This window comes from Oryza glaberrima, chromosome 6, assembly GCF_000147395.1.
Source record: "Oryza glaberrima chromosome 6, OglaRS2, whole genome shotgun sequence".
Classification (NCBI taxonomy): Eukaryota; Viridiplantae; Streptophyta; class Magnoliopsida; order Poales; family Poaceae; genus Oryza; species Oryza glaberrima.
The window spans coordinates 27,418,065-27,443,303 of record NC_068331.1 but is presented as its reverse complement, the minus strand read 5'-3'; the positions used below and the strand labels follow the sequence as shown (position 1 = coordinate 27,443,303).

The 25,239-nt window shown below is 44.7% G+C and overlaps 3 protein-coding genes, 1 non-coding gene and 1 pseudogene across 7 annotated transcripts; 3 read left to right on the top strand and 2 right to left on the bottom strand.

Moving 5' to 3' along the window:
* The first annotated feature begins 77 nt into the window (after nt 1-77).
* LOC127778027 (replication protein A 32 kDa subunit C) lies at nt 78-3,721 on the top strand. Its single transcript, XM_052304669.1, has 10 exons — nt 78-259; nt 343-474; nt 566-663; nt 747-788; nt 885-962; nt 2,084-2,162; nt 2,257-2,760; nt 3,037-3,119; nt 3,197-3,265; nt 3,384-3,721. The coding sequence occupies exons 1-10, from the start codon at nt 137-139 to the stop codon at nt 3,466-3,468; spliced, it is 1,293 nt and encodes a 430-aa protein (XP_052160629.1). The 5' UTR covers nt 78-136; the 3' UTR covers nt 3,469-3,721.
* Nucleotides 3,722-6,400: 2,679 nt separating this feature from the next.
* On the bottom strand, nt 6,401-9,588 carry LOC127778028 (probable receptor-like serine/threonine-protein kinase At5g57670). The gene is made up of 6 exons (XM_052304670.1): nt 8,703-9,588; nt 8,440-8,600; nt 8,093-8,172; nt 7,872-8,007; nt 7,623-7,772; nt 6,401-7,294 (listed from the first exon to the last, which is right to left on the bottom strand). The coding sequence occupies exons 1-6, from the start codon at nt 9,163-9,165 to the stop codon at nt 7,103-7,105; spliced, it is 1,182 nt and encodes a 393-aa protein (XP_052160630.1). The 5' UTR covers nt 9,166-9,588; the 3' UTR covers nt 6,401-7,102.
* Nucleotides 8,329-8,435, bottom strand: LOC127778154 (U6 spliceosomal RNA). The gene has a single exon (XR_008018424.1). It is a non-coding gene; the product is annotated as a U6 spliceosomal RNA (small nuclear RNA).
* A 1,165-nt stretch (nt 9,589-10,753) lies between the features above and the next one.
* On the top strand, nt 10,754-17,527 carry LOC127778026 (putative disease resistance protein RGA3). Of its 4 annotated transcripts, XM_052304668.1 has the most exons (5): nt 10,754-11,026; nt 13,309-13,540; nt 14,200-16,053; nt 16,234-16,699; nt 16,901-17,068. In XM_052304668.1, the coding sequence occupies exons 3-5, from the start codon at nt 14,216-14,218 to the stop codon at nt 16,913-16,915; spliced, it is 2,319 nt and encodes a 772-aa protein (XP_052160628.1). In that variant the 5' UTR covers nt 10,754-11,026; nt 13,309-13,540; nt 14,200-14,215; the 3' UTR covers nt 16,916-17,068. The 4 variants fall into 4 exon arrangements, with proteins under 4 accessions (XP_052160628.1, XP_052160626.1, XP_052160625.1 ...); XM_052304666.1 differs by having other exon boundaries at nt 14,209-16,699; XM_052304665.1 differs by having other exon boundaries at nt 14,200-16,699.
* Nucleotides 17,528-20,704: 3,177 nt separating this feature from the next.
* LOC127778025 (putative disease resistance protein RGA1) lies at nt 20,705-24,862 on the top strand (annotated as a pseudogene).
* The last annotated feature ends 377 nt before the right edge of the window (nt 24,863-25,239 follow it).

The following is a 25,239-nucleotide window of genomic DNA, read 5'->3' as shown; positions in this document are numbered from 1 at the left end:
CAGCTGCAATTTTCCCCATCCCCCACGCCACGTCATTTTTCTCACGCGGCTCCGATTTTTTTATTTTTCCCGCTCAAACAAACTCCGCCTCGTCTCGTCCCCTCCGAAACCGCCGCGCTCCGACGCCGCCGGCGAAATGGCCGCGGCCGCGTCCTACTTCTCCGGCACGGCGCTCATGCCGTCGCAGCGCAGCGGGGCCCCCGCGCCGGAGTACTCCGCCGCCGGCACCGGCGCGGCCGCCGCTCCTTCCCCTTCCAAGGTTCGTGATCTTCCGTTTCGTCGTAACCCTATCTCCGTCTCGCTCTCCCCCGAACCCTAACGCCGTCGAGGTTTCCTTGTCAGCCGCGCGACCCCCGCTTCTCCGGATGCGTCCCCGCCACCGTGCTCCACATTTCCCGGTCCTTCGCCGCCGCGCTCGCCGCGGACGGTGGGGGCGACCCCGTCTTCTCCATCGACGGCGTCGAGACCACCAACGTAGGCTACTCGGCACCTCCACAGCTTCCCTCAATTTATTTTCCGTGGCCCCGCGTAATCTTTTTTTTTTGGGTGCCGTTGATGGTTTTAGGTTAGGGTTTTGGGGAGGGTGGTGAGCGTGGTGAGCAGGGATACTGACGTGTGCTTCACTCTCGATGACAGCACCGGGAAGATCCCACTCGTTCGGTGGTGAGTTGCAATTTTGTTTCCCCTTTCGCATTGAATGCTGTTGCGATGCAGTACATGTGACAATTTTTTTTCTGGGATTGTAGGATCACTGATCAGTCGGATACTCGAGACACGTCTTACATTCAGTATGTGATGTGTATTAGTGTATAGGCTCTGAGATGTGCTTATTTTAGTTTCAGCGATTTTATATTCTGTTATTTATATTTCCTGTACATATGAAGGGAGGGAGTGTATGTGAAGGTTCAAGTGAACCTCATGGGATTTCAAGCTAAGAAGCAGGGTCTTGCTCGATCTATCAGGTAAGGTACTTGAATTCCTTTTGTATTGATGTGGTGGTACTCTGTTAATTCACCTAGAAAGCTTCTGCTCATTTGAATGAAGTACTACTATGTTTTTTAAAAGTTTTACCTCTGAAATTCATAGTTCTACTGGAGTTACATTAATTTTCAATAGCAATTATGCGCGCTCTGAAGTTTGCATACAATGCTGGCAATCTTTGTTGTGCACTTGCACCCAAATGTCTTGGCCGTTTGCTTTGTTTGAAGATCATGGGCTCACAAAGTATTATTTTGTGGATAATACTTGAACTCTGTTCTTACAGTAAGTTTTCTTGAAATATATTATATCATTTGAATGGAGTGCTAATCTTGGATGACCTGATTAGATACATGGTGGATGCAAATTTAGAAGTGTTTTGAAGAAAGTATGGGGATGTTTGAGATAAAGGTTTTATTGTATGTGTAGCGGCTATCTTTCGTTTTCTTTTCTTTTTGTATGTTTGTGTGTGTGTTTGATTCTTAACACTATCCTCTTTCAGAGTAGTTTTCTCTGTTCATCTAAGTTCAACCTGGGTATGTCTTTTGGAACTTGTTGCTGATTTTTTTTCAGATAGTACCATCATTAGCTGTTCTAATTTATTAGATCTTTGCATAAAATGTGCTGATTTTTCCTTCCGTTGCACACTACCTTTTTCTTCTATTTCTTCACCTCAGGTGTTTTGGAACCTTTTCTTTAACTTGTTCAGTTGGTGGACATGTTAAATCTGTTGCACTGTTATTGATTGATGTGTATTGTATGTACTTCCTTAATTGCACTCTTTTTTGTCATGTATTGCATAACCATGTTGCTATCGTGTATCTGTATTCTATCTCTGTTATACCTTTTCTGAAGTGTACTGTTGGATGAACTACTGATCCTACGAACAAGCTGGAAACTGAATTAATCAATCCTTGCTTCGCTGATTTAATTCAGTACATTTCTAATACAAGTGAAGTAAATGGTCTGTAGAAATACTAGCTCACTATTGTAGTGTTAGTTTATGAGTACTTGAGGAAACTATATATATTTGCTCATTTCTCTGTTATTTACTAAGAGTACTTCTATTCTATTAAGCTTCAAATTGTGATTCGTGTATTTGCAGGCCTATTAACAATTTCAACGAAGTGGTGCTACATTTCATTGAGTGTATGCATGTGCATTTGGAAAGTGTTCAATCGAAGGTACATAAAGCAAGTAATTCAATATTATGGCAATTCTATTACTAATTTGACAATGCTAGAAGTCATTAATGATCGCTACCTTTCCATTTTGAAGATGCAAAGGCAACTCCCTCCTTCAGTCCAAACCAATGAATATACTCATGTGCCCTCATCTGGTGGAGTGAGGGATTACCAAGTTCATTTCACTCCTCAAGTAAACCAAGGACTACCCCCTGCAGTTCAAACAAATACATCTACTTATGTGCCTCTTTTGGGTGGAGTTAGAGATCATCAAGCTCATTTTGCTCAAGTAAACCAAGGGCAGTTTTCTCCGGCAGTTCAAGCAAACACATCTACCCATTTGCCTTTTTCTGGTGGAGTTGGAGAACATCAAATTCATTTTACTCCTAAAGTAAACCAAGGGCAATTTCCTCCATCAGTTCAAACAAACACATCTGCTCATGTGCCTTATTCTGGTGGATTTAGAGAACATCAAGTTCATTTTACACCTCCTGTAAACCAAGGGCAATTTCCTCCAGCAGTTCAAACAAACCTGTATAATCATGCGGCTTCTTCTGGTGGAGTGAGAGAACAAGTTCATCTTACTCAAGCAAACCAAGTATGAAATTTTACATATCGTTTTGAGAATTGCTTGCTTATAAAAAATATAACATATTAATAGTATATGATTTAGTTGGTATATCTGAGAACTGAGATTTGGTTTTATTTGATAATTTGTGTCAGTATTATGGAATTGAGATTTTTATTGCCTTTTCCCTAGCAAAGTTTTTAGTGCCTTCCGTTTAATTCACCAACATGCATTCTTTAAGGCCCTCTTTCTTGTTACATGTTCACTCTTACCTGATCTTGTTAGATCTTTTATTTCCCGGCCCAGTTTTCAGCTTACTCAAGCACTGGTGGACTACAGCATGACCCACAAAGAATGGTTTTGGAAGCTCTGCAGCAACCAGATATACTGTAAGTGTATTGTCTTAGGCACTGTTAACCGATGATAGCTTATTTTGGATATTTGGACTGACTTTTTATTTCCACAGTGCTCTCGAACATGGAGCACACGTTGATGAATTGGTTAGAAGAACTGGAATGCCCAAAGCAAACATTATGTACTCTCTCTCTCTCTCTCTCTCTCTCTCATGTATATTTTTTTTTCTTGTGTGTTACTAGTATTATTATTTTTTAGTTGCACATGAATGATGATAAGCTCGACCGTTCACAATGCAGGGGGGTTGTCAAGCATCTGGCTGCAGCAGGCTTCGTCTATTGGACCATTGATGACAATCATGTCAAGTCTATGTGTAATGGTTGATCAATGCAATCATCCTCAAGACTAGTATAGCAGTGTGAGATTAAGTGCCCTGCGGATACTAAAAATTCGTGGCACATGCTGTAAGTAACTCATATAGGGTGTGACTCAGTCAGTCTTTCCTTTCAATAATCAAGTAGATCAAGTAGGGATATTATGGCCCTTTTGCACTCGGAAACTGTGATTGCTGAATGGATCTGTTTATTACTGCATACAAAGGTCACTGGCTTCTTCGATATACAATTTACACTTTTCATACTTAGGTTTGCTAAGCTTGATTGTCTGCATATATACTTATTATATGTTATATCACTTTCTTACTATGTCAATGATTCTTTTCATGCTTATGGGATTTTAATTCTTATTTTAAAATAATCTGCTGCTTTAACCAGATATAGACTCCGGTAAATTCTGATTCCTCAGCACAAGTGGCTACTTAGGTTTTGATAAAAGAAAAACCTTTTGCCTGGTGGTTTGCGGTTGTCCTTGCTTATCAAATACATTGTTTATGTCTTGTCCAATTCATTGCACCATGAGAATGGAATAAGAAACAGTAGGAATGATAGATAGGGGTTTGCTTATCAATGTCAGGTCAACTACTATTTGTTTTTACTGTTCATTGTGCAATGCATTTTGTAAGTTTTAGTTATCTTTACTCTTTAGGTTGTCTTCTCAAAAGTATGCTTATCTTCTTTGCGCATTGTATAAGAGCTTTAGTGTACTTTTCTGAGGTGCATTTCTTAATTGCTATCTAGTGATCATAAAGGTACACGTGCTATCCTAAAGTTTGTGCACCAAGGATTCTTAATTTATCCATCTAACTAACACTAGTTTGCTAATACGTGCACTAGCACTGGAACCCCCTACATCTTATTCTTATCCTAGATCATTCGGTATTACATTTATTCTGAAGATTACATACAATAGCTATGATAAATTGAATATAAAACGTGTAGAAAGAAGTCAATATCTTGTTTGAGACGGTTCTAAAACACCCTTGGATTAGGTACACTGTTCGATTCTCTGTCGTGACCTGTTTTACCACGAATATGCAAAAGATTGGCGCTGTGCATCACTTCAACTTTGTATTTCGAAAAACCAAAATACAACGTTTTACATGAGAAACCTTGGCCTGAAAAAAGCATCTAAGGCTACTACTCTGAAATAAAGTTGCGGTTCTGCTGTTTTGAATAATCACGTGTCCATTTTTCCCCTGTATTTCACTCACATCGGTAAAGAAATATCTCAAGGCTGCACATGACATGATGCATTTCTGTCAGGTCCATTTGGTCTTGTTTTCCCTGTAACTCTTTTTAGTTTTCTTTTGAAATGAAAGTAGTTTCTTTTCTGCATTCTTATCAGCAGATTTCCTTTAGTTGTCCATGCATAAATATGTTACGATGCTCAACATACTGAAACCATTATGGAGATGAAAGCAATATGGCACTAGTTCTTAAATGCACAGGAACGTCCTTACCAGCTTATTTTCTTCTGGTGGTGCATTATGTGGTTTCTGATAATATATTAAGAAAGATATAAGGATGAAGGAGTAGCAACCAACTGGACATGTTTATCTGGATCTTTCTATTGATAGACAACTCTCTTTAATATTCTTTAATCATGTCACAAACATTTATACATTCATCTTACACCTTACTGGCCATCATTATCAATGTGTGGTCCTTACCATGTCTAGATGCCTTCCTACAATCCAGCATCGTCAAACTATACCACGGGAAAAATGGGCTGATGCATTATAAAAAGTGTAGTCTTGCATTTATCTTTGTGAGGGAATTTTACCATGATACATTAATAAATAAATTAGGTTAATGAGAAATTTTTTCCACTAAGTGCTAATCTTAATAATTCTAGCTATATTTCAGAGAAACTTATGGTATTGTTGAACATCGCATTCTTCCATTCCTGTCTAACATTTGCTGGTGGACTGTCAGCCACTGGGTCAACAGTTTTTGTCAGGCATTTAGTTGCTATAGCTTTGCAAGTGATTACAACTTACAAGAAAGAGATGGACAAATTGCTCATTTCAATGTATTAGGTCCATGCTGAAGTTATTCTTATGATAGTTGAGATTCGTTTTCCTACTGATCATGCAAATGTTGCTGGTAATTACAAAGTATTTATATTGTCGTTTTCATAGGATTCTTTTTCCTGCCTTGCATTTTTTTTTTGTTGCTGGAAAATGGGAATGTTTGCCTTGTGGTTTTTTCAGGGCATTTCATCTCCAGGTTGCTCACTGAACCTTCTGTTTGTCTTAGTTTAGGTAAGCACTGGGAACTGTCCCACTCTGGTTTGATCAGTTGATTTATTGAGTATCTCATATCTGCTAGCCACGGTAGGTTTGACTGTGCTCTAATTCTGAACCCCTCACTTCTCATTTCTTGGAACCAAGCCCTTGTTTCTTTCTCCAACGAGTCAGATTTGGTCAGACCTTGCACGCTTGGATAAGCGTTAGCTAAGCCATGTGTATGTAGGTATTTGGTTCTAGGATACCTAAAAGTCTTGAGGGCCAATTATTGAGAGCTGATATATTACATGCATCAATTCTTTCATGTACCACCGGTTTCTCCTTTTTGCTGGATTCTTTTCTTGGGACTTCTCTCACAGGTGTAGAAACCACCTCAATCTGTCAGAGAACTATTTCAGACCAAATCATTTGGCACAACACTGAAGCAAGCACAAAGGTTTCAGGTTTTGAGTGTAACTGTTCATAGTGTAGTACCATTAGACTTAAGGAACACGCACAAACTTTGCCCAAAAACAAGCACATTATTAGTAAGCCATACGCTTGGAAACCAATGTATTGTATTCCCACTTTTAAGCTTTTGGACCAAAATCTCTCTTTCTCAAGGATGTTTTTCTTGTTAAGTTCTAGGCACACGCCTAGACATGCTCAACAACTTCCAGAGTCTAGAGAAGATAAAAACACACCTGCTGCACTTCACAAGTTCACAATTCACCTCAACAACTGCCACAACCATTAGGATTCATGTCTGAAGGAGCATCCAGCAGCAGGCAATTTAGGTCAGGATGGGGTCCAAGAGTCGTACAAATGGATGCAGCACCAGCACGTACCCTGGCTTTAAGGGGGTACAGCTCAACCTGTTCCAAACTGCCATGCCACGGCATTGCACTGGCCTTGAGAAATTGGCACAGCAAAACCAAGCCTACTTGGCCACGAACCCAACTGCCCGCCTTATAAATTAGTGCCACGCTGTGTCGCCTTCATACACCTGTAACCCAGCTGAGGTTGCAGGTAGCCTTGACTGGTACTCTTTCTTCAGAGGGGGGGCCTCTATCATCAAGGTTTAGGTCAGCCTGTGGCCGACAAAATCTCAGTTTGCTTGCTACTATTCCGCTGCCGAATTGATACATTCATCAACACACTTCCCCCCCGTATTTTATGCGTGAAAGTACACTATCTTTTGATGTTCATGTCAAGATCAATTGGACTGGTACTCTGGTATTGGTACTACTTGCTTTTCATAGCCTGTTGGATGATGATAAGATGAAAATCCTTTCTATTTACAAGTGGGCCCAGTGGAGAGTAACTATCAAAAATTTCATCTTGTAACAACATCACAAGCGTACTCACAATCTTAGATACTATTACTAACTACTAATTGCTCAAAGATGATGAGCAAGAAGATGGGGATGCAGTGTTGAACTCCTCTTCATCTTCGTCATCTTCGTCATCTTCGTCATCCAGGTCATCGAATCTCCATAGCTCCTCGTCGTCGTCGTCCTCCACTGCCTCGGGCATCGTCCACCGTTCTTGCCGGATCTCGACGCCTTCCAGCAGCTCCAGCACCTGCTACCACAACCAATTTATGGCCTACATTACTAGTAGTGCTGTTGCAAATTACTTGTGTTGTTACACGTAAACCAAGCAACATCATCAAAGGAGTAGTTTGTGGGTTACTGCTACATGGAGACATGTGCTTGGGGGCACCCTGTCATGAATCTCTGCCCTAAATTATGACTGTTTACATGGAAATGCTAACCATGCTAATGAAAAAAATATTTGCAAGTAGGTAAGCAATGTAGTGTTCCATCGCAGCAATCCTACTTGAGAAATGGGCAAGCGTTCGTTGCCTTCTAATCAAGGAACAGAGTGTGTGACCAATCATGTTTGTTACCTCGGTCATGGATGGCCTCCACTTCGCCGACGAGCGGATGCACAGCGACGCCACGAACGCCAGCCGCCGCGCCTCCTCGCCGTCGTAGTCGCCGCCGATCCTCGGATCCACCAGCGACTCGATCCTCCCCTCGTTCAGGAACGGCCTCGCCTGCACGCTCACAATTCAGATGATAATTTCAGACTTTTTCAGTGATCAAACAGTAGTAATACTGATCGCGAATGCTGAACTATTTCGTGGTTGGATTACCCAGCTGAGCAAGCTCTTGTGGCTGCCATCCACCGGCTTTCTCCCGGTCATGATCTCCAGGAGGAAGACGCCGAACGCGAACACGTCCGTCTTCTCGTCGACGATGCCATGCGTGTAGTACTCCGGTGCCAAACACCTGGAAGAAACCATGTCATTTCAGCCAAAATTCACCGTCAAACCCAGCAAGAATTCGACTCGACCATGAGCACAGAAATCTTTACCCGAATGTTCCTTCGATCGGGGCGATCGCCCGGTGCGTCCACTCCGACGGCAGCCACTTGGCGAGCCCGAAATCGGAAATCTGTGATAATACGATCAGTTCATGTCAATTGAAACAGAGGAGGTGATGAAAAATTGAAAATGTGGTGGATGAGATGCGGCTTTTTTTTTTTGAACGGAACCAGCACAAGATTGTGCTTATAGATTAAATATAGTTGGAGAAAAATACAGCTCCTAAAAAAACTTGGACCATTTCTCAATTTGTGTGTATCATCCTTGCGCAGGGGCCATGATCTTCTCTGTATCGTTCCAAGTTCCAATTTTATCAGATGTCTCTGAAGAGACTGACCTGAGGCTGGAAGTCGTCGGTGAGAAGCACGTTGGATGCCTTGATGTCCCTGTGGATGATCCTCCTCTGGCACCCCTTGTGCAGGTACTCCAGCCCCCTCGCCGTGCCGACGGCAATGGCGCGCCGCACCGCCCAACCCATCGCCGGCGCCTTCTTCTCGTCTGCGATGCAGCAATCAAATCAAATCAAGAAACGTCAAAACGCCATTAATGGCGGCGCGTTCGTGCTGTTGCTGTTAGGTGTCGCGTTCGTGTCGCTGGTACCGTGGAGGTTGGCGGAGACGGAGCCGCGGCCGGAGAAGTGGAAGACGAGGTAGAGGTCGCGGTCGACGCAGCAGCCGAGGAGGGCGCACACGTTGGGGTGGCGCGCGTGCCCCACCGTGCCGAGCTCCGCCAGGAAGTCACGCTCCCGCCGCTCGCACGCCCACGCGCCCATCAGCCGCTTCACCGCCACGGCCCGCCCGTCGGGGAGCTCGCCGCGGTACACCTCCGACGACCCGCCCTTCCCCACCAGGTTGCCCTCGTGGAACGCGTTCGTGGCGCGGTGGATCTCCTCGTAGGAGAAGCACCGCCACGCCGGCTTCCGTGGCGACTCCGGCGCCGCCGCGGCGGGCGTGTATCTCTCCTTGGCGGCGGCGTCGCCATTGCCGTTCTTGGCGCCGCGGTGGCCGATGGAGAGGAGCAGCTTCTTGAAGCTGCCGCTGCTGCGCAGGTAGAGAGGCCTCATCTCTCCCCTCGGCGACACAATGCCCTGCAATGCAAGCTGCGGGCGGTGGCGATCGCGGCGGCGCCGGCGACGGCGAGCGAGGTGATCAGAGGAGGCGAAGCGGAGGAGGGAGACGAGACGGCGAGCTGGTGGTGGCGGAGGAGGAGGAGGGAGGCATTGATGGGTACTAACGCCGAGGTGCTCTCGCGAGTGCCGCGCGAGCCGTGAGCAAATATGAACGCGACGAGGCGTTTCGCGGGGATACGCACGCGCTGGTCACGCGTGGACACGGTCCTCCATGGACCGCCTCTGCATAATGCTATAGCAGATTAGCAGAGCAAACATTCTCCTGAATTTGACACTGGATTTTGGTAATCTATGTGTGAGATTTGAGAAATTCTTGTACTGAAATCTTGATTCTGTCCGATGCATATGATCAACAGTTCATATACAACATGTGCTCAACAGTGTTAAGGCCTTCAGGGTCGTTGATAATAATAGCGAAGTTGGTGATCCATGACCATGTTAAGCAACATGTTTATAGGTTGTACCAACACAAATAAGAGCGTCATGACCTTCTTGAAGCATCATCTTCAAGATCTTGTTTTACCATTGTCATGCGCTTCTCTCAGTTTGGTTTTCACCGTTTTGTCAGTTATCGTTATTGGGTTGTCGTGAGCGACGAGTAAGATATTTTCTCCGTGAGGATAACTGGAGCCCACCGTACATCTTCTGTTTTAGAGCTTGTATTTGGGTGAGGCGTTTATGACCATTATAGGTTAGCAGCGTTCGATCACACATATCGGTGATCGGTATGGTGCTAGTTTTTTTTTTCCCCTAGGAATGTATTTGGAGCTGCTAGCATGTGATGACGTTGTGTTGGTTATAATCTTGTATTTTTCATCGTGATCTGCTTTGTTAAGGAAAAAAAAACATCTGGACCACTCTGCTTTCCCTGGTCTGACGGAGTGTGCACATACACAGGTCACAGGTGGTGCCGTGGAACATGTCTAGATGGGGGTGTGACGACGGGGACAGGCGGCAGCGTGGAACGGCAGTTGCTTATAAACAAGGGAAGGAAGCGTTTTCAGCAGCAGGGGAAGGGAGAAGGGTAGCCCCTCTCTCTCTTCTGTCCGTCTTCTCTGTCCTTTTTTGCTAGTACCGGTTCCACTGTGCAAAGGGAACCTGTCTCGTGCCATCTAGTACTAGTGAACAACACAACACTCGCCACCTATGTGCCTACGTGCACAGTAACAAAAAACGTACCGACGGTGCGTAAAAAAAATGACCAGGCATGTAGTAGAATCAGCTAGTAGTAGGAGTATAGTAGTACAGTAGTAATGCATCGTCACAGTCTCACAGATGTCAAACGTGTCCTTGTAATCTCGCCCGTGCTGACACTGTCGCGAACAAAGAAAATTTTGTGCTTTGTACTCCTACATGACTCGTGTCGCTTGTCAGTGTCCTAGCTTATGCCGTGTCCCATTTCAGCATTTATGCTCTCGTCTTGGGCTGTATCATAGCCTGGCCCATGAGCCCTTGATGGTGAGAGGAAAAGGCCAAGGCCCGTTTGACGCGCGAGCTGGGTTGCAGCTGCACACTCCTCGATTGGACTAGGGGATATCATTGCGATGACTGCCTTGGCTTCTCCTCGCCGCCGCAAGCACATCACTACGTCATCGCGGTTCATCGCCATGGGGAATTGGGGGTAGCCGTGTCGTGGAGGGCGTAGCCTGAGGGGGCGGCAGCGAAGAGAGGAGAGCAGACGACTATCTCCAGGTGATAGCCTGATACTGATAGGAGAGGCGCGATAGATCTTCCTCAATCCTCATCTTCACCCCAATCTGCAGTTATACATGCCAGGGTTCCTCCCCTTATCTTGGTCAGTAGTCAGTACCCAGCACCTAGCTAAACATTCTCTTTTTTCTCTCTGTTTTCGTGTACTCTTTTCTGTGTTCTTTTTTTTTTTCTGTTCGAGAAATGTTGCATATTGATTTGTTTTGCCTGTACTCTGTATGGGATTCTCGGTCGTCGTTCTTTCGACCTGTAATTTTTTTTTCTGACTAAATCACCGCCGGGGGGGGGGGGGGGGGGGAGTCCCTACCTGAATATATTAAGCCAAATGATCGGCTTTACCTACAGAGTACAGAAACGCAGGAGCCTTGGAGGATAGGAGAATAGAATACACGAGGATAGGAGAATAGAATACACGGAGAATACAAAGAGGAGAGAACAGAGAAAGGAAAACCTCTCAAAAGATAACAATTGACAAACGACATCCGCAAAATTACCCGGCCAAAAACCAAAACCTAAAGCTAACACCCTATCTTATCAACATCCATTTCCTCACGCAGCCACAAACCAAAACCTAAAGCTAACACCCTATCTTATCAACATCCATTTCCTCACGCAGCCACAAACATGCCGGAATAGAAGAAAGGCCAAAGAAAGGCTGCAGAAGTCCAAGGCCACCTGCATGAAGTCATCAAGAAGCTAACTTGATCTTGTTGCTGTTTGGATCAAAGCCCGCCGACGCCCTCTGGGGGAAGGAAGCCCCAGAGGAGGGAGGGCCACTGAAAGATGTGGCCGAAGGCCACCCGCAATGAGTTTTCTTCAATCAAACTTTATCGAATTGCTTGTTAGATCAACGCACTCCAACGTCCTTCAAGGGAAGGAAGCCTCAAAGGAGGGAGAACCTTGCGGTCTTGGACATCTCAAGGAAGGGAGTGAAGACAGCAGAGGCCAGCCAAGGTGCTGGAGGAACACAAATCCTAGGACAAACATCTGGACCAATTGTCAACAGCATGCCGAAAATGAGAAGGTTTTGAACGGGGAATAGCACCAGCAAACCCAAGAACAATGGAATAGGCCCAGGTTTGGAGCGGGGAGGGAAGAAGGCACAAGATCGAGGGCACTAGGGAGAAGGGAAAGAGGTTTGCTGCAACCAAGGGACGTGTCGGCAGCCAGAACGCGCGCAGGGGGACGTCCGGGCTCCCGAAGCCAGCCCTCCACGCACAACCCCGGCCGGCGGCGGCTGGAGGGTAGAGCTACGTCGCCGACCCTCGTAGCGCCACGCATTGGCGCCGCCGCCCAGACCCAGCGCTGCACTCATGGACAACGTTGGGGGGGGGGGGGGGGGGGGGGAGGAGCGCGACGGGGACAGCGGGGGAAGGAGCCCGCCGCCACGGATCCGACCAGATCCGGCCGCTAGGCGCCGCCAGCTGGGAGCACCGGGCCCAGCCCACACCGCCGGCACCAGGGAGGGGGGCGCGACGATGAGGATGCCGAGCCGAGGCCCTCCGTGGCCACATGGAGCTGCGACGGCGAGGGTGCCGCGCCGCAGAGAGAACCCGTCGTCGCCGCCGCCAAGGGTCCGACGAGATCCGGCCGCGAGGACAGCGGATCCGACCGCCGCCAGCCGGAAGCGCCGGGCTCGGCCTCCACCGCCGGCCAAATCCCTCCGCCGCCAACAGTTCCACCACCTAAGTGGCGGCCTGTTGCTCCATCGGCACCGTCGCCATTGCACGCGTCGGAGGCTCGCTCGCGCAGATCTGATTGAGGAAGGACCGGATCCGGCCGATCCGAGGTCGCCGCCGTCCTGGGGACGCCGAGCCAGGCCGTCGTTGCCTCCAAAAAGTCACCAGCTCCGTCGAGCTCTTGCTTCGAAAAGAAGGAAAAAAAGCAACCCGCCGTCGCCATCCTTGCCACCGCACGGGGTTCGGCGGCCGGCTCCGGCGACGGCGAGTGGGGAGGGAGGTTGGATGGGGGGAGGGCCGGTGGAGAGCGCGTCGCCTATGTCTTTCGACCTGTATTTGATTGGCTCTCTTTTTTTTATTGCTGTATAAATTGTGCTTGCATTCTGTCTAGTCTGAATGTCTGATTCGTGCGTAGGATTATAATTAATTGTTTGCTCATTAATCAGCGTTTTTACATTGGGGATTCAGACACTGCTTAAATGTAAAGCGAATCTTACTCCATTTTAGTTGAACCAGAATAGCGATATGACGCTGAAGTGTAAATTTTTTCTTTCTTCTCTGTGATCAGGGCTTACATGTACATAGTTTTTTCTCACCCTACTTAATACTAACACCAGCGTTTTGCTGGCTCGGTTACCAAAAAAAAAAAATCTTGCTCCATTTCATATCCAAACGGCTTCCGTTGCAGGTCAAACTAGGACAGCCAACAGCACGGGAGCTCAATCCAGATAGTGGGCCCCGCTTGGCAAAGGAATCGCGAATGGTGCCAGTCAGAATTGCCTTTGAAGTCGTCGCACGGGAGATGGTGTTAAGCCTTTCTTCCGTTTTCGCATCCTTCAACTTCTCTGCCACTGGAAGCAAAGGTTTAGAGAGCTCAGGAGTCAGGCCTCAGGTGAATGCTGCGCCCCTCGGCTGTGAAGGTGAGATCCAAATAGCTTTGCTTCTAAAGCTCTTGTCTCTAGCTTGTTCGATTGGTTCAGTTGGATAGATCAAATCCAGCATTCATTTGCTAGTTCGTTGTGTGATTTTGACTTTGTGGCTAGTAGATTATTTTTTTTCTTCTTTGTGAGAAAGTAGACACTAGTAATAAACAGAGTTTTAGATCTACACTTCTCGTAGTAGAGCTTTGCCTGTCCATGCAGCTATCAGCCGATAGCCACTATCTCAGCTATCTTCCACAATAGTTGCTTTAGTTTGCCTGTTCTTTTTTCTCCAACTGTCATAGACTAATAGTTACTTTAATTTAGTTCTAAAAGACTTCTCCATAGTAAAGCATGCGGAGATTGTATTTCTCAAAAGAACTAATAGTGCTTAAAATTATTACTCCCTCCGTCTCAAAATATAACTATGAATTTAGACATAACCTTGTCTAGATTCGTAGCTGAAAGTTGTTATATTTTAGATTAGTAGCTGAAAGTTGATATATTTTGGCATGAAGGGAGTAAGAAAACTTTTGTTAACGCATAACAAATGTTTGTTCACTGCGAATATCAAATGATCATGCCAAGCATGGTAACCAAAGATATGTTATCTACTGTTAGACATTTCCTTTGTATCTTTCTTACAGAGTATTTTGTAGTACCCACAGGGACACTATGGCAGAGGTGAATATATCGAGCTTCACGATCTCAGTTCTTGAAAAAGTTGCGTCCTTTGGCATTGATTGGGCTGTTGGTGAGATCAAGTCAGCTTGGAACGTCAAGAAAGAAATAGAGAAGTTGGAAAGGTCACTGAGATCCATATGTGCTGTTCTTAGAGATGCTGAGTACAAGCAGTCTACTTCACATGCCCTTCAAGAGTGGTTGGATAATTTGAAGGATGCAGTCTATGACATAGATGATGTTTTGGATGATGTGGCCACTGAAGCCCTAGAGCAAGAAGTTCATAAGGGTTTCATCAATCGAACGAGACACTTACTTTCTTATCCATTCAAATTGAATTACAAAATAAAGAAAGTTCGTGAAAAACTCGATGAGATAGGAGCCAACAGAGCACAGTTTGGATTATCCGAGCAACCAATTGATAACCTAGCATATGGGAACAACAACAGGGAAACACATTCCTTTATAATTGACCCAGAAATCATTGGAAGAGATGAAGCTAAACATGAGATTGTTACGAGGATTTTGATAGCTACAGAGTCAAATTCTTTCTCTGTGCTTCCTATTGTTGGTTTAGGAGGCATAGGAAAAACGACACTAGCAAAATTGGTCTACAATGATGTAAAGATCACCGAGAAGTTTGAGAAGAAGCTATGGGTTTGTGTCTCTGATGTATTTGACATTAAGAAGATCTTGGATGACATAATACAATCAGGTACAGGCACAAACAACAAACATTTGAACCTAGAGATGCTACAGAGTAAGGTACGTAGGTTTTTATGCAAAAAAAGATATCTCTTAGTGTTGGATGATATGTGGAATGACAATGCTAGTGATTGGGAGGAACTAAAAGGTCTACTGTCTAGTGAAGGAAGTGGAAGTATCATTATGGTCACCACTCGCAGTATAAATGTTGCATCGATGGTGAAGACCCTACAACCTTATGATGTGGCAAAACTACCTGAGGATAAGTGCATGCAAGTATTCATGCATTTTGCATTTAGAGGTGGAGAAGGAAAGGACCCTGAGTTGTTGAAAATTGGAAAATCCATTGTTGAGAAAAAATGTTGTGGTGTTCCCTTGGTAGCAAAGACATTAGGGTCACTCTTGTGTAATAGTCAAGATGTTGAGGAATGGCAGCGCATCAAAGAAGAGAAATTGTGGAATATTGAGAAAAATGAATATGGCATCTTACAAACATTGAAACTGAGCTATGATGCACTTCCACCCCATTTGCGAGCAAGCTTTTCTTGTTTATCCATTTTCCCAAAGGACTATGAGATATTTGTAGATCTTTTGGTTATGTTCTGGATGGCATTAGGGTTGTTGGACACAAGTAGCAAAAGCAAACAAGTGATATCTACTGGAAGAAAATACTTCCTTGAACTTTTCGGAAGATCGTTGTTCCAAGACCCATATGTTCTTTATGATAGAAGCATTAGTTTTTGCAAAATCCATGATCTTATACACGATCTAGCATTACTTGTGTCTCAAAAAGATCACGCTGTTGTCAACTGTGAAAAGACTGTTTTCTCTGAAAGGGTTAGGTTTCTAGTGTGGGATCACAAGAACTTGTCCACACAACTCAATTTCCCTAAGAAACTGAAAAAGGCTTGTAAGTTGAGAACATTTGCTAGCAGATACAGCTATGGTACAGTGAGTAAAGTTTTTCTTGAGGATCTCTTCTCAACTTTCACACTTTTGCGTGCCTTGATTATTTCTGAAGTTGATCTTGAAGAGCTTCCAAGTTCGATTGGAAATTTGAAACACCTACGGTACTTAGATCTACAATGGAACCGGAAAATCAAATGTCTACCAAATTCTTTATGTAGGTTGGTGAATCTACAAACTCTTCATCTTAGTAGGTGCGACCAACTAGAGGGGCTACCAAGAGATGAACATCAACTTGTCAGCCTTACATACTTGGTCCTCACATCCAAACAGAAGTATCTATTCAAAAGTGGATTTTGTGGTTGGCCTTCCCTGATGTTTCTACATCTTGATTCCTGCAGTGAGTTAACGTCTCTGACGCAGGGATTTGGGAGCCTCACTGCCCTTCGAGAGCTGTACATCCTCGGGTGTCCAAAGTTGGCTTCTCTTCCCTCTGCAATGAATCAGCTCTCTGCCCTTGAGAAGTTGGTGCTTCATAACTGCAGCAAGCTGGATTTGATGGAACAAGAGGAAGCCTTGAGCGGGCTGGGGAGTGTTCGTACACTCGATCTTGTTAGGCTCCCGAAATTGGTAGGTTTCCCAGAGAGCCTCCGATCTGCTGCATCCTCTCTTCAATATGTTGCCATTGTTGATTGTGAAGGGCTGGATAAGCTGCCAGGTTTCATTGAAAGTTTCACTTGTCTCAAGAAAATCGTGATTCTTGACTGCCCCAAGCTGAGCAGGAGATGTGCGGTAGTATCCGGAGAGGATTACCCTCTCATACGCCATGTTCCTACCATTTGGGTTGAACGGAAGCGCTTGCCAAAAGTAAGTCCATCATCCACTATATATGTTTTTGTTTTTTACAGACTATTGAATTCCACAATTATTTCTCTTCCAGTACAAAGTACCTCTCCAATCACAAAATAATACATCATTTTAGAACACATGCAGTCAATATATGTTAAGTTTGATGACATTATTGTTTAGACTATAGGTTTTGGACATTGTGTATCATTTTGTGGGCAGGTGCAAAAGAATTAAGCGGCCAGAGCTATGTCTGGTCGACTTTGAAAAGACAAGCATTTGTTCTTCTTTTTTGACGGGAGGGAGTAACATTGTTGCTCCAATCCATGCACTTTACCGAGTTAATTTGCATCATCTCACGAGATGTAATTGAAGTTTTGTCCAACTTCGTGTATAGGAAACATGAGAGTTGACGAGACTCTGCCGAGCTTGTAAAGCCTGAAACTGATCAAAGCAACGTATGACGCATTGTCCAAGTACTGAGCTTACATATGAGCAAAATGTACATGCTTTTCATTGTGCGGATTCCTGGCCTTATATTAATTGTCCATTTTCCTGTTAGTCACCGATGAATTGTGTTTTTCCTTCATGTGTAATGCTACCTACTACTCATAAGTTTGTGTTAGCTAAGAATAAGCGGACATGCACCAGTGCTTGAAATGCAATGACAGTGCAACATTTGCTTATCCCGTGTGCATGCTTCTACTGTCGGTTGTTTGTGGATTGAGTGATTAGTACAGTAGTGCTCTTGTCGCTGTGGTTTGTTCTTCTTTCCCAGCAGTCCAGCAGGGCCTCATCAGCATTGTGTGGCGTAGGGGTGTGATTGCAATTTAATCTTGAGAAGACCCTCTCCCATACTTGCTTTGTGAATGTGCGGTCCTTAAAAAGGTGTTCTCTTGTCTCCAAATTTATGTAGCATAGCTAACAAAAGTAATTGTTGGGCTATTGCTGGAGCTGCGGATGATCAGCTGTCCAAATCTTGTTTTGCAGCAGTAGCCACGTGAAATTCTTGCATTTTGATGGCGCCCAATATTTCTAGATCAGATTGGCAGCTCTTGATCCGCTTCTGCCGCTGAATTGAGCCATATATGCTGCTGATTTGCTGAATATTTGCCACTGTTCGTCCATCTCCAAAGGATAGTGTCTTCGGTGCCACTGGAATTGCAGGAGTACTAAAGGAAAAAAAATTGAAAATATACTTTTTTTTTTCTTTCAATTTACAAAAATATACTTGCATGACACATATTTATGAAAATATACCTCATCCGCATATTGGGTTAGCGGGAGCGGTACGGTAGGCACGGTCGCGCGTAGTGGGGAAGCGGGATCGAGCCGGTCCCGTACGGCGGTTGCGCGGAAGCGATGCAGCCCGCGGAACGGGTATGCGGGAGCGGCGGGGATGCGGGAGCACCTCGGGAGGAGCACGGTCCCGCGGAACGAGCGTGCTGGAGCGGCTCGGTTCCATATTTTTTACTGTATCAGTACTGTTTTGACACTATTTGGCACGGTTAAAACAGCGGTACCGCGGATCTAATGTGCGGAACCGGCTCATGAACAGTGTCGAAACAGTGATGAATAGTGTCGAAACAGTGTCAAAACAGTGCTATATGCATGTATGTGCAGCTTGGCCGCGCAGTGCCGCGCGGCCGGCCTGCGTGACCGCGCAGTGCCGCGCGGCCGGTCCGCGGAACCGACAGACCGCCTCGGTCCCGCGTAACCCCACCGCGGGATAGGTATATTTGTGCAAATTTTCGTTACATAGGTATATAAACGCAAAATAATATAAAAAGAGGTATATTTTCAATTTTTTTCCGAGTACTAAATGAGTAACGAACGATTCGTTGCATTTCATGGGCAGGAAGGCGGCAGCGGCTCGGCGGCCACTCGCCACTTCGCCAGCCAGTCGTCGGTTCGAAGTTTCGAACGCTCGAAGCTTGGGCTTGACAGAATGTTTGGGCCGGAGTCGGTCGCACACGTCGCACGAACAGGCCTCGTTGGATCGTTTGGGCCGGACGACTTGGGCAAACAACCGGAATGAATGGGCCTCCTCTGGTGAAACACGAAAGCCTTCAGCTTTCTTCCTTGGTTCCTCCTCAATCCTTCGTTCCCAAACTCTTCCCTAACAAATCCTCCATCAAATCCCCCAAAATCCCTAGAAGTTTTGTATCAGGTGATGAAGCAACCTGACGCTCTGCCTTGCTGCAGCGAGGATCCGACAGCTTTTCGATGGCTGATGCGGTCCGTTTCTTTCTTCTTAGTAAGCCCGTGGTTACCGTGTGTTCATGGCTTAGTTTTTGCATGATTCCAATCCAGCAGCATTAGCTTATGGTGTGCCTAGGTGCCGGCAGTGAAGGCGAGCGTGCTGACTGTCACTCAAAATGCCGGTGCGGCGTTGCTCGATTATCTAGCCCTATGGGATGAACTGCAGCTGGTTCAGCTTCAGCAAGGGGTGGAGGATTCTATCCTTTGGAAGTTCTCAACCAATGGGCAATTCTCTGTTGCATCAGCCTATGAGTTTTTCTTCCTTACAGCAGTACGCTGCCCTTATGGGGAGATGATTTGGAAGGCTAGGGCACCAGCTCGGATGAGATTCTTTATGTGGTTGATGGTGATTGGTGAAAGGTCGCTGCCTCACAGCGGACAACCTTGCTAAGCGCGGATGGCCACATGATCCTGCTTGCCCCCTGTGTTCGTCAGAGCTAGAAGACTGTGATCATCTCCTCACCAAATGTTCCTTCACCATTAGAGTCTGGTCTTTGCTGAGGACTTGGCTCAACGTGAGCTTTCCATCCCCAGGACGTCAGAGTCTATCTCTGCCGGAATGGTGGCAGCTAGCACGGTGCTGTTTTTTTTTTTGGAATACGCGAGACGCGTATTTTTGTATTAAGAGGAATAAATGTATTTACAGAACGGGCCTAAAAAATAAAAAGAAATGGACAGGGTACAGGAGAGGGGAATAGAAAAGTAGAAGCCTAATCTCCCGAATGATTTGGCGACCAAAGAAGAAAAGAAGGGACTGTCATGCTGTTTTCAGACGCGCTACAGGCGTGCTTTCGACACCCTGTTCCTGCTGGTAAGCTGGTTAATATGGAAAGAACGCAATGCTAGAGTCTTTGATCAAAAGAGCAAAACGGCAGAGCACCTGGTGGCAGACATCAAAGGGAAGTAGCAGTTTGGAGAGCTGCGGGGGGTTTTTGAAAGTTGTGAGGAGTAGCCCTAGCATTACCACAGTTTTTCTTTCTTTGCTTCCCCTCCCCACTTCTGTTTCCAGGGGTCTTAACCTCTGGACCGACAATATAATGTCGTGTAAATATGTACTTATTCCCCCTTTCTATCTTAATGAAATTTGGTCGCCGACCCGGCTGCGGCTAGCTTCAGGAAACTTGCGTGTTTCTTGTTCTTGTTCATTTCGACTGTTGTGCCACCGGAATCACCAAATGGTTTATGTCCTTCTCACCGTCCCATTTTACCATCTTGGAATCGTTGCATCTCTCAGACTCTCACAGAAAAATGGAGAAGAAATGTTGGTGCTCACTCAACATCAACAACTTGGAGAGGGAGAAGTGAGAACCACTTGTTTACATTTTGGAAAATGACATGGAGTCGCTGCGTCCTGGTACAGTATAGAGGAGCCCGCTTGCCAGAGGAATTTGGAGAAGATATTTTGTTTGCGCTTCGGCGAAAGGTCTATAGGTGTGTTTATAGCAAGTACAATAGCAGGCTATAAGCCGGCTGTAACCATATATCGAGAAGAAAAGAGAAGAGAGAGAAGAAAGCGGACTACAAATTTGTAGCCGGCTACAACACAAACTCCAAAATGTTACGTGTGTATGAGAGGTGGGACCGTGTATTAATGGTATAGTATATTTTTATAGTTAACTATTGTATGAATTGGCTATTAGATTGGCTATAGATGTTTTGAAGCCAGTAGTTGGCTATACTATTGACCTTGCTCTTATAGGATTAGATTCTCCTTGTTTTCTGTTAGCACGCTTTTTAAACTGCTAAACGATATATTTCGTATGAAAACTTTCTATAAAAAAGTAGTTAAAAATCCAACAAATTTATTCATAAAAAAATATATATTAATACATAATTAATCATATGCTAATCGTATTTCTTGTTTTACGTGCGGCTAAACAATCCACCGTCACTGCTGAAACGACAGCTGACTTCAAAGTCGTCGCATGGCTGCCAACCATGTTCGATCTTATCCTTAACCCTATGTATTATGAGATCAAAAGCTGATCTGTGTGAGCTCTGAAGCGAATGTTGAGCCCCTCGGCTGTGAAGGTGAGATCACTAGCTAGTTTTTGAAGTCCTTTACTTTTGTACTGTTGCATATCTGTAAGATTATGTCTGTCTATTTGCGTACAATTGTTCTAGTTCGATGAATCAGATCCAGAATTTCACTTTATAGTTCATTGACTAAATTTCTTGCTATTACGCATGTAACCAGTAGAGTTTTACATCTACCGTTCCTATAGCTATTTTTCGTGGTCCTTGCAGTGATCAGCTGCTAGCTATTTTAGATAATGGATTAGATTAAACCTGGCCTCTAAAAACTATTATCTCTGCTCTCTTATTTGTCCAACTGTGGTAGACAAAAATATTGGTTTTAGTTTCTTTACGTTCCAAACGACTTTGCTCTTTCACACTCTTGGACGTGGAGAATATATTTCTAAAATTGTTAAGAAAAAAAAATCCACGTCATAAAAATGTTCTTCCACTATCAATATGAAATGGGCATGCCAAGCATGGCATCAAAGAAACGTATCTACTGTTGTACATTGCCTTGAATCTGTTGGTTACGGAGTATTTTTGTAGTACCCACAAGCAGGGTTTGAAAATTTGGTAATTTCGTCCCCCACCGGCAAGCTCACATCTCGCCCGAAATTTTCGGGTTTTTTTTTATGAATTTGGTCAAATTTTATTCATAATCAATCAAAATTTCAAATAATTTTGGCAAAAGAATTTGAAATCCCCCCCCATTGGGCACGCAAAAAAACTAATTTTGAAATCGAAAACCCTGCCCACAGGTACACTATGGCAGAGGTGAATATATCGAGCTTTGCAATCTCTGTTCTTGAAAAAGCTGCGTCTTTTGGCACCGATTGGGCTGTTAGTGAGATAAAGTCAGCTTGGAACGTCAAGAAAGAACTAGAGAAGTTGGAAACATCACTGAAATCCATATGTGCTGTTCTTAGAGATGCCGAATGCAAGCAGTCTACTTCCCACTCCCTTCAAGAGTGGTTGGACAATTTGAAGGATGCAGTCTATGACATAGATGATGTTCTGGACGATGTTTCTACTGAAGCCCTGGAGCAAGAAGTTCAGAATAGTTTCATCAATAGAACAAGGAACATGCTTATTTATCCATTAAAATTGAGTCAAAAAATAAAAGAAGTTCGCGAAAAACTTGATGAGATAGCAGCCAATAGAGCATAGTTCGGATTAACTGAGCAAGCAATTGATGTCCATGCATCTGGGAGCAGCAACAGGGAAACACATTCTTTCATAACTGAACCAGAAATTATTGGAAGAGATGAAGCTAAACATAAGATTGTTGAGACGATTTGTACAGCTACAGAATCGAATTCTTTGTCTGTGTTTCCTATTGTTGGTTTAGGAGGCATAGGAAAAACTGCACTGGCACAACTGATTTACAACGATGCACAAATTACTGAGAAGTTTCAGAAGAAGTTGTGGGTTTGTGTCTCAGATGTATTTAATCTTAAGAAGATACTGGGTGACATAATACAGTCAGGCACAGGTGAAAGCAACAAACATTTAAACCTAGAGATGCTACAGAGTAAGGTACGCGGGTTTTTATGTGAAAAGAGATATCTGTTAGTGTTGGATGATATGTGGAATGATAAAGTTAATGAATGGGATGAGCTCAAAAGCCTACTATCCAGTGGAGGAAGTGGAAGTGTGATTATTGTCACTACACGCAGTATGAGTGTTGCATCGATAGTGAAGACCCTGGAACCATATGATGTGGCAAGTCTACCTGACAACAAGTGCATGCAAGTATTCACGCAATATGCATTTAGAGGTGGAGGGGCACAGGACCATGTGTTATTTGAAATTGGGAAATCCATTGTGGAGAAATGCCGTGGTGTTCCCTTGGCAGCAAAGACATTGGGTTCCCTATTGTGCACTAATCGTGATGTTGGAGAATGGCGACACATTGTGGAAGATAAACTTTGGAATACTGAGGGTATAATCCCTGCATTAAAACTGAGTTATGATGCACTTCCTCCCCATCTGCGAGCATGGTTTTCTTGTTTATCCGTTTTCCCAAAAGACTATGAGATATTTGTAGATGTTTTGGTTATGTTTTGGATGGCACTGGGGATGTTGAATACAGGCAAGGAAAGCAAACAAGTGATATCTGTTGGAAGAAAGTGTTTTCATGATCTTCTAGGAAGATCGTTGTTCCAAGACCTGCGTGTTGTGTTTGATGAATCCATTCAGCACTGTAAAATGCATGATCTTATTCATGATCTAGCACAATTCGTTTCAAAAAATGAGCATGCTATTATCAGTTGTGAAAAGACTGCTTTCTCTAGAAGGGTTAAGCATCTGGTGTGGGATCGCAAGGACTTCTCAGTAGAGCTCGAATTTCCTAAGCAGCTGAAAAAGGCATGTAAGGTGAGAACATTTTCAAGCATATACAATTATGGTACCGTGAGCAAACCCTTTCTTGAGGACCTCTTCTCAACGTACACGCTTCTGCGTGTATTGATTTTTTCTCGTGTTGGCTTTGAAGAGCTGCCAAGTTCGATTAGAAATTTGAAACACCTACGGTACTTAGATCTACAATGTAACCGGAAAATCAAAGGCCTACCAAATTCTTTATGTAGGTTGGTGAATCTACAAACGATTCATCTTAGTGGGTGCGACCAACTAGAGGGCCTACCAAGAGGCGTGCATCAACTTGTCAGCCTCACATACTTGAGCCTCACGTCAAAGCAGAAGTATCTATTAAAAAGTGGGTTTTGTGGTTGGCCTTCCCTGACGTTTCTAAATTTGAGTAACTGCATTGAGTTAACATCCCTGACAGAGGAATTTGGTAGCCTCGCTGCCTTGCGGGAGCTGAGCATCTTCAACTGTCCGAAGTTGGCTTCTCTCCCCTCTGCGATGAAGCAGCTCTCCTCACTTGAGATGTTGGTGCTTCATAACTGCAATGAGTTGGATTTGATGGAACCAGGGGAAGCCTTGAGCGGGCTGGAGAGTCTTCGTTCGCTGGAACTTGTGAAGCTTCCGAAGTTGGTGGGTTTCCCGGCGAGCTTCCAATCTGCTGCGTCCTCTCTTCAATACTTTTGTATCGGCGATTGCCAAGGGCTGGAGAAGCTGCCAGATTTCATCCAAATTTTCACTTGTCTTAAGAGAATTATGATTCGTGACTGCCTCGAGTTGAGCAAGAGATGCACGGCTGAATCCGGCGAGGATTTTCATCTCATCCACCACGTTCTGCAGATTAACATCGAAAATAAAATCTGGAAAAAGGTAAGCCCGGCCGCTAGCTCCAAAACGCTTATTGCGTGTTGATCTACTCAGGATTTTACTACTGTATGAAAGGGAGTTTTTTTGTTTGTCTGTACTTTTGTGCATAGATATGTGATCATCTCCTAAACATGAGCTTACCTCTTTATCCGTCTCATTTACTTGCACTAGGATCGTAATGCCCCGCTGACGCGAAGCCTGTAGAGAACCACCGGCTGGTTTCAAGATTTTCAAGACTGCGCGCAGCGCAGATGTCATGGTGCAGCCGTTGTGCTCTCCGTGACCCGGCGTTCGACTCTGCCCTGACACGCTCACCCTCTTTCTTAATAAATTCGACATTGGGTCCTTCCCCAGTGTTCAGCGTTTTTTTTATAAAAAAAAAATTAATTGCAATCGAATATTTGGTTGGGTTGGCCTTCCCGGCTGGGGGTCCATACTACCCGTGTATTGATGCACATCATGCGTGTGTCATTTGTGCTGCACCATACTGTGTAGTACATACATACACGCTTGTTCCTTTGTTCGTTCCATACTTCCATGCATGCATACTTTGTATGTAATAATTGGGTACATTTGCTACATATTTGTGCAACTTTCATGTGTAATAAACGGGACAAACGTACTATGTACGAATTCATGAGCTGGATACTCAAGTTTGTATTTCTAATATCACATCATTTATTTTCAGAGCAGTTACTGGTAACAATATATACTCGTGAGAAACACCTAGGGGTTTTCTGGCTAGCTTCATAAGGTGGTGGGATAGACGACATTGGTTCGAAGCCTCACCCCCTTCTAATTATTTGATATTAGTTCATTCCCTAATATTCGTGTTTTTTTTAACAATGTATACTCGTGCTTTCATGGGCCAAAAGAGCTGGATCGTGTTTGACAGACCTGGATGGGCCTCTTTGATGGGCCGGATGCAGTCATAGGCCCAAAAAAATACGGAGAGTTGCCACCTGCGTGCCGGCCGGGAGTGTCCAGCATTCTCTCGCCTTGACCGCCAGTGGAGGGCGAGTGCTCGGCGACGGCGGCATGGACGGCGG

Excerpts from the sequence above, each read along its gene's own strand:
- LOC127778027 (XM_052304669.1), top strand. The coding sequence starts at position 137 with ATGGCCGCGGCCGCGTCCTACTTCTCCGGCACGGCGCTCATGCCGTCG. Across the intron at positions 260-342 it reads CCGCTCCTTCCCCTTCCAAG|CCGCGCGACCCCCGCTTCTC; the intron begins GTTCGTGATCTT and ends TTTCCTTGTCAG. Across the intron at positions 3,120-3,196 it reads CTGCAGCAACCAGATATACT|TGCTCTCGAACATGGAGCAC; the intron begins GTAAGTGTATTG and ends TTATTTCCACAG.
- LOC127778028 (XM_052304670.1), bottom strand. The coding sequence starts at position 9,165 with ATGAGGCCTCTCTACCTGCGCAGCAGCGGCAGCTTCAAGAAGCTGCTC. Across the intron at positions 7,773-7,871 it reads ACAAGAGCTTGCTCAGCTGG|GCGAGGCCGTTCCTGAACGA; the intron begins GTAATCCAACCA and ends GTGAGCGTGCAG. Across the intron at positions 7,295-7,622 it reads GGAGGCCATCCATGACCGAG|GTGCTGGAGCTGCTGGAAGG; the intron begins GTAACAAACATG and ends TTGTGGTAGCAG.
- LOC127778026 (XM_052304666.1), top strand. The coding sequence starts at position 14,216 with ATGGCAGAGGTGAATATATCGAGCTTCACGATCTCAGTTCTTGAAAAA.